The sequence below is a fragment of the Tympanuchus pallidicinctus genome, unplaced genomic scaffold, assembly GCF_026119805.1.
Source record: "Tympanuchus pallidicinctus isolate F22 unplaced genomic scaffold, pur_lepc_1.0 scaffold29, whole genome shotgun sequence".
NCBI classification, from domain to species: domain Eukaryota; kingdom Metazoa; phylum Chordata; class Aves; order Galliformes; family Phasianidae; genus Tympanuchus; species Tympanuchus pallidicinctus.
The window spans coordinates 4,455,574-4,468,837 of NW_026294746.1; the positions used below are offsets into that span (position 1 = coordinate 4,455,574).

At 47.9% G+C, this 13,264-nt stretch overlaps 1 protein-coding gene across 4 annotated transcripts in view; it reads left to right on the forward strand.

Annotated features, from left to right (window-relative positions):
* The window catches only part of PAX7 (paired box 7), an 89,462-nt gene that overhangs the window by 55,460 nt on the left and 20,738 nt on the right, over positions 1-13,264 (forward strand). For all 4 annotated transcript variants that reach the window (XM_052691797.1, XM_052691799.1, XM_052691798.1 and 1 more), the window contains exon 8: positions 136-335. In XM_052691797.1, coding sequence (XP_052547757.1) covers positions 136-335 — 200 coding nt within the window. The remainder of the gene's footprint in view (positions 1-135; positions 336-13,264) is intronic.

Sequence of the window (13,264 nt, forward strand, 5' to 3'; positions counted from 1 at the left end):
CAAGCTGGATATGGCCCTGGGCAACCTGGCCTAGTAGGTGGCAACCCTGCCCACAGCAGGGGGTTGGAACCAGATGGGATTTAGGGTCCCTTCCAACCCAAGCCATCCTGTGATTTTATCACCACCTCTTTGCAGATGGAGGCAGCACCGTGCACAGACCCCAGCCCTTGCCACCATCCACCATGCATCAGGGAGGGCTTGCTGCTGCTGCTGCAGCTGACTCCAGCTCTGCCTATGGGGCCCGACACAGCTTCTCCAGCTACTCAGACAGCTTCATGAATGCTGCAGCTCCTGCCAACCACATGAATCCTGTTAGCAATGGCCTCTCTCCACAGGTATGTGACCCGCTTCCATTCTCTTTCTTTGGCTGAGAACATTTGGCTGGTCCAGATCCTCTGAGAGCAGGGCAGGCTTCAGGCTATCACAATGAATTATAGTTAACAAGGGAGTTATTGTTATTGTCACGAGCTCTTGGAGGCGGCCTAGTTAAAGCAATTAGTTAATTTGTTTACCGGCAGTATCCCGATCCTGAGCTCAGCACTGTACTGCCAGAGCATTTGCATCCTGTTAGTTACCACATTCAGGACATCACACTGCGGACGTCAGGACCTAGAGCATTGGTGTTTGCCTTCTCAGTGCTCCAGAAGGATTTCTAGGGCAGAAATTATGTTACTCGCTTACTTCTTACCCTGCCAAAGAGCCCTGCCTTGTCCCAGCTGCCTTCCAAAGGTTATCACCTGGCTCTGTCCTATTTCTTCCAATTGCATGCATGGCATTGCATGCTGTGTGTAGCAGAGAAACAAGCCTCAGCAGTGTGGACTTTAATTCCTCCATCAGCAGCAGTTCTGGAGAGAGCAGAGAGAAGGGCTTGGGCTGTGTGTGTGTCACAGGATGCGGCTCCTGTTCTTGGCCAGTGAGCCCTGCAGAAGTCAGTGGAGATGCCAGGATTTGCACCAGCTGGGAATGCACCCCCTACCAAATCCATCTCTATCACTGTTATGGGTAAAAGCTCTAACTTTTCGTTACCTCAGTAGGCAGAGGTCTTTGGTTTACTCGACACAAATCTGTTTTCCAAATGCACGTTTCCTTTTAAGTGCAGTAAAGCACATACCATACGCTGAGCATCAACGGCAATGACTCGTATTTATGCAGTGCCTGCTGTCCTGAGGGCTGCCAAATGTCTTCCACTTTTGCTCTCAGTCAGTTGTGAGATATGGAGACTCATGAAGCGCCTGTGATTTCGGAATGGCCAGTAACACTATTTAGGACAGGAAGCACAAAATAATCTGAAACTACTGGGAGAAATTAGGTAGGCATCTGAAATGAAAAGGCTACAACTGTTTAGAGAGGGATCCAATAAACGGGGACATCACAGAGGTAGATAGATTTTAAGGTCCAACAACTTGTGATTTCTCAAGTGTGAAAACAAAACATAGAGTGTCAGTGGAAAGAGGGAAATCTTGCAGCTCCTCTGAAACAGTATAAAAATCCCACTTCTATCTTGGGATGGTCATAAGATAGAAAACGTGTGACTGGTGTGGGGCTGAATATTGCCACAAACAGTGTGGTTTTGTGAGGGAAATAAGGAGACATCATTCTGACAAGGGGTTTCTAATAGCACCAGGCTTGGGAGATGAGCATACAGTATGGGATTCAAAGGCAGGTTAGCTAGTCCAGGGCACATGATTAATTCCTATTCTCACAAGTGTAATTTAGCACCAAAGAATAAGTTGGGGGTGAGATCCACGTGATAAGCTGCACAGGCACCAGACGTGTACAAGTCCATCGTGCAATTTCCATTTCCGTACCTTCATCATCTACTTATGGTCCCGCTCACTCAATCAGAGGCTCATGGAAATGACCATACCAATGCTTTTTCTGTGCTTATCCCTATCCCAAATTACCCTGCCCCCAGGCTCAGGGTAGGGGAAGATAGAGGCCTGAGCCAATAAGCCCTTTGTATGGGAAAGAGAGGATACATTATCTTGCAGTCCTGAAGAAAAGAGAGCTTTGCACCCCCAAGAAGGGGAGATTCCCATTTTCCTAATGCTTCTAATCATGTGAGGGCCAGGATATCAGCATATAAATTCTTCTATTTCTTTTGTGCCTGGTGAGGCTAACCCAGGTTATTTTACGACTGCTTTCTGTTTACTGATCTTGCCAACTCACTGCTTTCCTAAGCTCTCTGCTGTTCCCAGTGGAGGGATGTGAGAAATGCTCTTACCCTCTTGAACAAGAGCTGTTAGAAATGTCCTCTTTTACACGGCGAGGTGTGTAAGTAGAGGATAGAGAATGCTTTGCACAACTCACATGAGCACAGTTCAGCCATTCATCTGAATTACAGGTAAAACCTCAACGCTCCCATCCTCCTGTGCTGCTCTCTGTGACATCTCTAGGGCTAAATACCAACTGCAGGGAAGGACGGAATTCAAGAAGTAGGGAAAAAAAAACCAACAAAAAACCAACCAGCAAACTTAAAATGATGGCAGTTTGTCTGAGCTGCAAACAGACAGTTCTCTGGTTTCATCCCTCAGCAGCAGCAGGAGGGAGATTTCTTTGCAGTTTAGACAAGGCGGTGGGGGCTGCCAGCTCGGAGCTCCCAGCATTTGCTCAGCATGCTATCCAGTTACCCTGGGATTGGGTGTCCCAGCCAGAATCCACCAGACGGGCCTGGTGCTGGCAGCTGAAATTCAAGAGGAGAAGCATGGCATTTCCATTCCCACAACAGAGAAAAGGGGATTACGTTTGGCCTCTGCAGGCTTGGTTCCCCCCACGCTCGGTCCTCCCCTCCTGACACAAAGGGCAGACATTGCTGAGTTTTACCCAGACTTCACATGGGAAATGGCCACATTTCTTGCTTGTTTTCCAGCCCACAGCTTTGTGCCTTGTCCCTGCTCTGCTCCTGGATCTGTACGATGCTTCCCAGCAGGGACATCCAGTTGACCCAGTTTAGAAGTCACTGTGCCTCCGTTCCAGACCTGAGTGGTTTGGTCTTCAGCTCCCTCATCCTACGGTGATGTTTGAGGGACATGGTTTAATTCATCACGGTGGTGATGAGTTGATGGTTGGACTAGAGGTCTCTTCCAGCCTTAATGATTCTAGGAGTGGGCATGGTGGTGATGGGTTGCTCAGCTGGATTAGATTACAGTGGTCTCTTCCAACCTGAGTGATTCTATGATGCAAGGACACTGCCTCGGTTGTGCAAAGAGTCCCACACAATTAAACCACTACTTAGAATGATCCCACATGCCATTCTCTGTCCCAGACCTTCCTGGAAGTCCTCAGCGTAACCCGAGCAGTTATTTGGGATAACTTTGTGCTGGGACAGCCTTTGTAGGAAAGATCTTGCTCTGAGTGTTTCAAAAAGCAATCATCAAAGCAGGCCAGCTGCAGCCAGATGTGTCCCCCCACAACTGCCAAGGGCTGCAGCAGTCACGGATTGTCAGAAAGCTGCTCTGGACAGTGGAGAACATCACAGTGAGGTCCCCATCTCCTCAGGGTATTTCATAAATCCCTCTTAAATACTTTCAACTCATTTTCATCTCACAGATGATTTCCCATTTGTCTGGGATCACCTATCAAACTGAATTACTGCAATGCCAGGTACCAGGACATCCTTAGCCATGTGCTGCATCACATTTTGCATCCATCTCTGCATCTCCTTTGCTATCTGAGAATCACCTCTCACTGTGTGTGAGGTTCATCACAATGTTTATCATCATCAGTGTGATGGTAAACTCAGTACGAGCCCAGTTAAGTCCAGCTGAGCATTTCCCTGATGGTCTTTCAGGATGGTTTTTGAGGGACGTGGTTTAGCAGGCATGGTGGTGATGAGCTGATGGTTGGACTACATGATCTTAGTGGTCTTTTCCAACCGTAACGATTCTGTAGTTCTGTGAGGTGTGGGAAGTGGGAGGAAATTGAGTTGATGAGTACCTTACGAGTCAGTGTAAAGTGAAAATGAAAGGTCGAGCCTTTGTGATGATGGGAGATTGCCTGGGTACTTTTTAAATGGCAAATAATTCTCGTGCTTTATTGTATTCTGAGCTACTTTCCTTCTAGCACATCTCTTCTGCCTCTTAGAATGTCTTCTGGTCTTCAGAAGGCTTCTGTTTACTGCTCCACCTCCTCAAATCTCTGCTTCCAGAAGGCTTTCGCTCCGGGCCTGTATTTCAAATGTGTCTCACCATCCACTGTGGCACGTTGGGGTCTTGTGAGGGATTGTCCAAAAGCAAAAGACGGTTGGTTTATTGCAAATGGCTGCTGTCTATCTGGAGAATGTGTTAAGGCAGAGTTAAGAGCCAGGCGCTCCCTATGCTTCCATCACATGTTATTTCTGAGAGCTCTGAATCTTTCAGCAAACCCACAGGATCGCCCAGCGATTAAGACAGCTCCAGAAATGCTGAGAGCCAAGAGAAACTTGTTCATCATCTCATATTTGTTGCTTTAATTTTCGGAGGGCTTTCAGTGGCTTTTTTTGCTCCACAAGCAGGTTCATTCCCAGTGTAACAGCCGTAGAGCCAGCGCAGTCGGTGTAGCTGTGGCTGGAAACCAAAGGTTTCCAACCAAATCTTGGAATCGGGTTTTACAACTTCAGCTTTATCACCATTCCTGGAGGGAGCCTTGAAGCCACAAAGCTGGGCTCTGACCACACGTTTTCACTCTAAACCCAAAGTTCTCTTCAGTCTACCCAAGCGTCGCATTTCCCGACACCATCCCAGCTCTTCCCACTGCCCAGGGTAATGTTTGTCTCAGCCCCACTGGGGTGGGATTAGAGATGATCTGAATGTGAGAAGAGCCAGCTGCAGCCTTTTTTTTTGGGGGGGGGGGGAAACCTGGCAATGGGGAAGGACACGATGTTAGCTGGCGAGAGAGGAGCAGGCATTGCAGTGTCTGCCTCCTTCCTGCAGTGACATGGATCCTTTCTGTCTGCTTCTTCTTCTTTTTTTTCACTTTCCAATTTTTTTTTTCCTTTTTTTTTTTTTTTTTCCTTTCTTTTCTTTTCTTTTCTATTTTTTTTTTTTTGTTGGAGACACTGTGCCTTATAATAAGCATTCAAAATGAGTCTTGCTGGGCCAGGAGAAGGGGAGGGGAAGAAAGAGGGGGAGGAGAGGGTGAGATTTGGGGGGGGGGGGGGAGAGAGGGGGAAAGGGAGGAGGGGGTTTAAATAGCAAAGAATTAGGAAAAAAAAAAAATCTGATGCAAATCACTAGTAGAGAGAAAATTATGTGCAATTACCCAAGCGATACTGGGCAGCCGTGCCCACCCCAACCAACAAGATCTCATTAACAAGCAGAAAATAAGATTGAAATGGTGTGTAAAAGAGCTGAAAAATGAATTTGAATGCTGCATTTGTCCACAATTACCCCCTCGTTCACACATATTTTATTGCAATTTTTTTATTATTCTTAATCTTTCCATCCCTCAAAGCAGATTGGGAACATCCTGGCATTACAGTTGCTGAGGGAGGAAGCATTAAGGATTCCCCGTTTCCCTGAAAGGAGACCCTTCTCTAGCTCGAATTTTAAAGGGTTGGTTTTGGACGGATAAGGATTCATTTCCCTGGCTTATCTTGGTGTAGGAACATGTTTCTTCTCATATTCTTTAACCTCTGTCACTCTTGGGTGCCACCCCACACGAGGGCTTTTTCCTTTCCTCCTGGTTTCCTCCACCGTCCTTTCCCATCCCCTTTCTCCATCCCGTGTTTTCATTCCATTCCTTTTCCATTCTCCTTTCCCTCTCTCTTACCCCTCCTTTTCCATCCCATTTTCCCCCCACATTTTGCCCTGTTCCCCATCTCTCTAGAGGGCTCTAAATCCCTAAAACGAACTTCTTCCCTTTCTAAAGGTGACCACCATCCCTCTTTCGGGTCCCAACCACTCCTTACACCCTATTTCTTCCCCACAGACTGGCTTTCCTCCTTAAAGCAGACCATACACAGGATTTTAGGAGGAGAACATGCTCAAACCCATGTCCTTTTCCTCCATGGAGAGTCTGGCTGTGTTGAGACCACGTTGGCACTTTCCCTTACATGGTGTCAAATGCAGCTCCATCTCTCACAGCATTTAATGTATGAGTCCCAGGGAATCTGGTGCTTTCTCCACTAAAGTTTCATTTTTTTATTTATTCCCCCCCCCTATTTAACCAAGCAGAGCCCATCTGCTCTTGTCAATTAGACGCCTCTGCTCCAAGCAGCAGCAAAAGGGAAGAATGGAACATTTTTCTCATGTGAAAACAGAGATCTTTTTTTTTTTTTTGCCTGATTCCTATCGATGTTGTTCCTGCAAGCACAGGAGCAGGATCCAAAATGCTTTCCACCCATCTTCCCTGTGCAGCAAAACCATCTTCCCTCACTTTTTACATCTGTTGGGCTCATAACTCGGGCTGAACTAACCACAGTCCCTCACTGTGCTTGCAAGAAAGCGTGCTCTTAGCCCCTGTTCAGGGTGTGAGATGAGGCTTTGTGGGTTTCCTTATTTCTTTATCCCACTGAAAACTCATTAGGAACAAAGCAGCACCCCGTTACTTCAACCCCAACTCCAGAGCTCTGGGTAGCACTGATTGTGTTTGTTCTGAACGGCTCCATTTCCACCCCATTGGTTGTGCTCTGTGTGTATTGCTGAGATCTTTATAGGTGAGAAAGGATGATTTCAGAGCAAATGGTTGCTTCCTGAGCCTTGGGATTTTAAGAGGAGCCTCAGTAAGTTCAGGAGGTCCAGGATCGGACTGTGTGATGTATCAGAGATAGACAAAATGGGGAGAAAGGGGAATAAGGAGAAAACAGGGGAAGAATATAAAGGAAAAAAAACAGTGAGACCAACAAGAGGAGGAATAAACACAGGGAGGTGTGATGGTGCCACAGACCAGGAGAATAAAAATGCAGGATTATCTCCACTTTTCATAAAAAAAAGGGACTGGAAACAAGGCAGGCAGGGATAGATAGAGAAAAGGAGAGATGAGCAATTAATACAGCATCCAGCCTGGCAACAGGCAGGTCAGAGTGACCTCTGGCATTCAGAAGCAAGAGCTGCTGCCAATGGAACCAAGGGGAAACAGCGGGGAAGGGCAGCGCTGGGACGTGGGATGCAAAATAGAGGGGAGGCTTAAAAGGGAGGAATGCAACAAAAGGACTCAGAGGCAGGACTTACAGCCTTGCACGCCTGCCTGCACGAGGGCATCGATATCCGTGTGTGCACACCAGTGTGTGTGCCCGTGCATTGTGTGTGCATGTTAAAGCCTGGCCATGGGGGAACAGCTGTGCTCCAGCTGTGCCCCAGCTCTGAAAAGCTGTCTGTGATAGGAAAAACCTACAGCAGTGGGTCAGGCACAAAGCCCAACATGCACCTTCTTTTTTTCCATGAAGAGAGATCGTGGAAAGTATATTGAATTCAGAGAGTGTGGGAGAGCTGTAGAGCTATGAGGAGGTGGAACAGGTTGTGGGTCCATGACCTCCAACTTTCCTGGCCCTAATGGGTGTGCTTTGAAAGGGAAACCTACGCTTGCTCCCATCCCAAAAGCTATTAGCTGCTGGGACTGCTGACAGCACATAGGTGCAGGTTGCAAATGGGACATCCAGGGGCTGGGAGGGCAGAGGGGACCTTGGGGCTACATCCCCATCCCCAGGGCATCCTTTGGGGCCGCTGAGATGAGCCGTGCATGTTACACCACAAAGCATCAGGAGGGACTCGTGGGGGAGATGTGCACTAAAGGAATACTGCGCCAGTCTTTAGTGTGAGATGAGAATTTGGACATTGCATCAGCTTGCTGGTTCCTGATGTGCCGTGCATGGAGACGGAGCAGCGTGTGGCTGTGCTTGAGCAGGATGGGGTTATAGGGTTGTGCTTCTATAGTGTGTGGGAGGCATAGAGGCTGGGGGATACCCTATGGGGTGCTACAGGGTTATAGGGTGTGTGGCACCTGGTAGTCTGCTCCTTGCAAAGGCAAAAGGGAGATGCTTGGGTGCTGCAAGATGCTGCTGCCTGCCCCCCCCCCCCTCCCCCTAGACAGATCTACTTACAGCGGGGGCTGGAGATCAGAAATCCTAGCGGGGTCCGGGGTGGGCGAGCGGGGAATTGATCAAAGGTGTGGAGGGTCTTAGCTCGCCGCGGTAAGCTGGAGTCAGCCCTTAAGCCTATCCAGTTTGGAGATGAGGGGGATCTTATTTCAGGAAATAAGTACCTGAAAGGGGATCGTGAGCAATGCAGGAGAACCATGGGGAGCTGCTTGTTGGGAGAATAGGAAAACTTTTTGGGAAGGATGCTGGGAGGGGAACGCTCCCAGTGGGGAATGGGGAAAGCAAAGGCTGCTGTTTGTCTGTCCGTCTGTCTGTACGTCCTTGAGCTCCAGAATGGCACAGAGCCCCTCGCTGCCTCCTCTCTGCCTCTCTCCCAGCTTCTCTTCCCCCTCTCCCTTCTTCCTCCCGCTCCTCTCCTGCCATTTGATGTGGAGGAGAGCTGTCTGCCACTCCGCGTCTGTACCGAGAAGGGATCAGAAGTTGCAGCGAGCGCTCGGCGCCTCTCCTTTGATCCATGTCCTGAGGCCTGCTTGACAGCGAAAAAAAGCATGGAGACAAAACGACTCAGTCAAAGTGATTCCTGACAACTGTCTCCATGAGATAAGGAAGCTCTCTGTGTCTTGGTTTTTTTTTTTTTTTTCTCCTTTTTTTTTTTTTTTTTTTTAATACCGCCTCTCCGCTTCCATAAGAAGCGGAGTCACTTTAAACCAGAAGAGCTGCACGGAGAACAGCGCGAGCAGGGAGCGCCTGGCTGAGCTTTATCACATTTCCCGTCTCCCTTTCCATTCCTTTACCCTTCTATTTCTTCCTTTTTTTTTTTTTTAAACCCTCTTTTTTTCCCATTTCCTCCTCCATGCCGTGTTACCCTGCTGCCTTACCCCGCTGATGCTGCTAATTATGGTTTCAGAGAAAGCCCAGCACGTTTGTAGGTGACCAGGACATCATTCAGCTCAATCCCAACCAGAGGGAAATGCCTGCCTTCCCCACGAGGGGCTGGGGGGCAGAGAGAAAGCCCCGTACACTATCTGACAATAAGCAATCCTTTTAGGGATCGGTGGCAGGCCTCATTAATAGCGAGGCATTACGCCCCGCCGGCCACTTAGAGATGTTCCCCTGCTGCTGAGCCCCAGATTTTCGTATTACTGCTTTATTTTTCTTGCCTGGTTCATGTCGGGCAGGAAAGTGCCCCCTGCTTTCCCTCCGGGCTCCCTGTAGGAATGCGTCTGCAAGGGCTCAGTGACACTAATCTCCATGGAAGGGATGCAGGTGGGATGGATGCAAAAGGGACGTGGAGCTCCTTGGAGAATGGCAGATGCTGAGGGAATGCTGGATCCAGATGTGGAGCTTGGAGAAACAGCTGTTCGCTTTCCCATCCTCAACTTCATACAGATTGAGGTCTTCCTGAGGTGGCAACAGCTCCAAGGAGAAGGTTTGGTGGTCACCAATAGGATGAGGGACCGACTCCACGCTCCAGTAGGATCCAATGATGGATCCCTCTTCCCCTCCACTCACTGTAATTAGGCTTTTGTTGTAGGTTTGCTCCAAAGTGAGACCCCATTAGCATGCAGGATGGGGGGTGGCGTGGACGAGGGGGGACACGGAGGGGGAGTTTCCCTTCCCCCCAGAACTGCGCTGCGCTGCGCTGATAAACAGTAAATATCGGGGAACAGGATTTCCACATTATCTGAGCGCGGCAGAAAATCAAAATTTCAGTCTAAATCCGAGGAGACGAGGCTCATAAGCTCCTCCAGCTGATACAGAAGCCGAGCCCAGCCAGCAAAGCTCAGGAGGCACAAAATAACATTTTTTTCTTTTTCGTTCCAAAAAAGGAAAAAAGAAAAAAAAGAAAGAATGAATGAAAGAAAAAAAAAATAGAAGAAAAGAAAAACTAAAGAACGAACAAGAGGAGAAAGCAAGAAATATATGGGGGCTGGATTGCGAGAAGGGGAAAGAAGTAAGGCAGAGCATTGGAAATAAGGGGAATAAATAGGAAATAAATACCCGGGTGTATTGAGGACAGGGAGGGGCTGGACACTGCCCATACAATGAACTTTCCAATCGACAGCTCTGGCTCTGCAGAGTGTTGCTTGGGGATCGACCTGTAGGACACTGACAGCTGCTGGAGGATGATGGCAAACCTTTAATTAACGATTAGAGTGCGCAGCTGAGCACAAATCCAGCCCCGAATTAGGAGCCACATGGGGTCTCCCAGACCCTAAAAGCCAACGTAGGATTCAGCAGCTCTGTCTGACAGCTCTGATGAGGTCCTGGGCTGCATGTGCTGCTCATTGCGTTCCCATGCCCTGCCCTGGCCGTGCAGCCATGCCCATCTGCGAGTGTCGTCTCTCACACAGACATTCTGGGGTCTGCGTTGCCTCCAGCTGACTTCTAAGTATAAACTCTTTCTGTTCTGTGAAGATCCAGGGGACATCTTCCTGGATTCTGTCCCAGAATATAAGATGTCCCATTGTGTAAGAAAGATGTCCCACTGCTTTATGCGTTGGCTCAGATCTTGTTCTGTGCTCTTTCTTTCTCTGGTATTGGGGCAGTTGGTGAAAGCTGGTTTTCCTGGAGTATTTGTCCTTTCCCTTCTCATGGAGATAACTCAGAAGTCCTCAAGCTGAAGCTCAAAGTCCTAAAGCTGAAGATCAAACTAGAAGTGACATTGTCGTGTTCACATCATCTGGCTCCGAGCTTGGAGTGACTGAGCCATTCTGCATCAGTTTATAATCTGGCTGTGCATGTCAAAGAGCAAGATTCTCTTTAAACAATTAAGATACGATATTTGAAGATCCTTTGGCAGGCATGCAGGGCTCTCTTCTGCTGTTGAGCAGGTGGAGCTTTGCCTTGGGTTTCACCGGCACGGCATTTGGGCCTCCAGTAAGCACAAGAAAGGCAGATGGAGCACCAAAGTGTGCTGAACAGTCTGCACCAATGTGTGTGTATGATGTAAAATATATATAAGCCCTCCAGGGGACGCATAGAAAGGTATGGGGATATGTCACCCCAAATATTTCCAGCATCTCTTCCTACCTGTCCGGCACAGCACGGAGCCTCAGGAGGCTCTTTCTCTTGCCTTGGCCAAACCATGGTGTGCTCTGGTTTTTTTTTCTCTCACTGCATCCAGGTCTTTGCCCCAGCTCTTCATCTGAATTCTCCCACCAGTGCCAGAAGGTTACTGGTTCCCCCATCAGCTCTTTCTGCTTCCCCCGTGGCTCATTACCCAGCTCCTGCCTCTCTCCCCTTGCTTTATTTCACCTGGGGTCTCAGAGCTGCAAGAGGGTTTCTCAAACCACTCAAGAGCCACAGGCTTGTCTGGAGGGCGAGAGGTCAAGTACTAGCAAGTGTTTCCAGTTAGTTCCAGATACCAGCCTGACAGGTGGGTGCCTCTTGATTAATTCCCAGCTCCCCTAAATGATCCCATGGTCATGTGCTGTGGTCCTGTTCAAGCCTAGGTAAAGTTGGTGGGGGGGAAAGAGGAGAATATTTGAATGAATCATAGAATCTTTTGAGTTGGGAGGGACCCTTAAAGGTCATCTAGTCCAACTCACCAAGGGAGGGGACAGTAGAGTCTGTTGCGATAGGAAAAGAGGAAATGATTAACTAGAAGAGGGGAGATCTAGACTGGATAAGGAAGAAGTTTTTGTAGTAAGTGTGGTGAGACATTGGCATAAGTTGCCCAGAGAGATGATAGAAACCCCGTTCTCGGAGGCACCCAAGGTCAGGCTGGATGGGGCTCTGTGTCCTGCTGGAGCTGTAGGTGTCCCTGCTCACTACAGGGGGTTGGAACAGGTGGCCTTTAAGGGTCCTTTTCAACCCAAACCATTCTATTATTCTCCTCTTCAGGTATTCAAAGGTAGCAACAGGAGAATACTGCCCAAGTTCTTTCCCCTTATCTAACCCACTTCCTTTGGGACAAGCTCGTTTTACATTCTCTGTATGATAGAGAGACAGGAATCATCAGAAGATCAGTCAGACCTTGGAAAAGCTGAATCACTCTTTGTTGATGCTGTGAACTATGGAGAGATGCATTGGTCCCATTGGCACCTGTCATTCCATTTCATTGGAATAGCCCAGCCTTAAGGAGTTCTCACCCCCTCTTTCTCTCATTCCCTTTCACGTACATTGGTTTATGAATTTGTCCAGAAATGCTGCAATTCTCACAAGACAACATCTGTGTGTGCAGTGCATGCTGAAGAGCAGGGAAGGACAAATCCAGCATCCTATGAGTGTTACAACCCAATGGGGAGGAAGACATCCAGCAAAGCTGAGGTCTTAGGGAAGCAGTCAGTGCCTGAGCACTACATTTTTATTTTATATATTTATATGTATTATATGCATATACTGCTCGAGGACATGATTTACAGGTGGGTTGTTAGGGTAGTATGGCTAGGTTGAGGTTGAACTTGATGATCTTGAAGGTCTTTTCCAACCTGAGCAATTCTATGATTCTATGATATATATACATATAACCTTATTAATTTTTTTCCTTGCTGCATCACTTGCTTATTCAAATACTGCCAATTTCACCGTGGATCTGATATCAGCTCCCAGCATCTCCCAGCCTCAGTGCTTGGGTTATATATGAAGAGAGAGAGAGGGGAAAAAAACTACAAGCAAAATAAAAGCTGCTATCTGACAGAATCTCTCCTGGGGATCTCAGTTATTAAAAAAAAAATAGGAATCATTTTTCTCTTAGCTGGTGTTTGTTAAACGTGCAGGAGCCATAGGCAAATTTTTGCTAATTTTGTGCATGCTTTTATCATACTGTTGATTCACTGGCAGCTTTATCCTCCGATAAGTGGATTAGTTGTTGAGCTAAACAAAAAGGTGTTTGACAACCAGGAAGCTCTAAAGAACATATTTGTTTTCCAAATAATGGAGCTGTGTTTGTTGCTCAGTGCAGTGTGGGGTGTTGTTGTGAATTTCATTAGCCGAAAGGAAAGGCCTCAAAGCTTTTCTTCCTTATACAAGGCAGTGGTTCGGTAGGAACGTCTCCATCCTATCATGGCAGGTTATTTGTATTGATTTCCTTTGGTCTGGCAGCTCAGCTTTGGAGTGATGCTGTTTAGATGGGAGAGGTGTCAATGGGCACGCATTTGGGGCATCCCCCAAACCACCAGGCAACAGGAGCAGAGATCCCTGGGTTTTCTCTCTACATCCTCAGTTGGGTTAAACCATTCCTGCCCTTGTGAGCAACCTTACAGGTTTGTTTGTCTCCAGCCACAAGTTATTTCTGTTTCCCCAGCA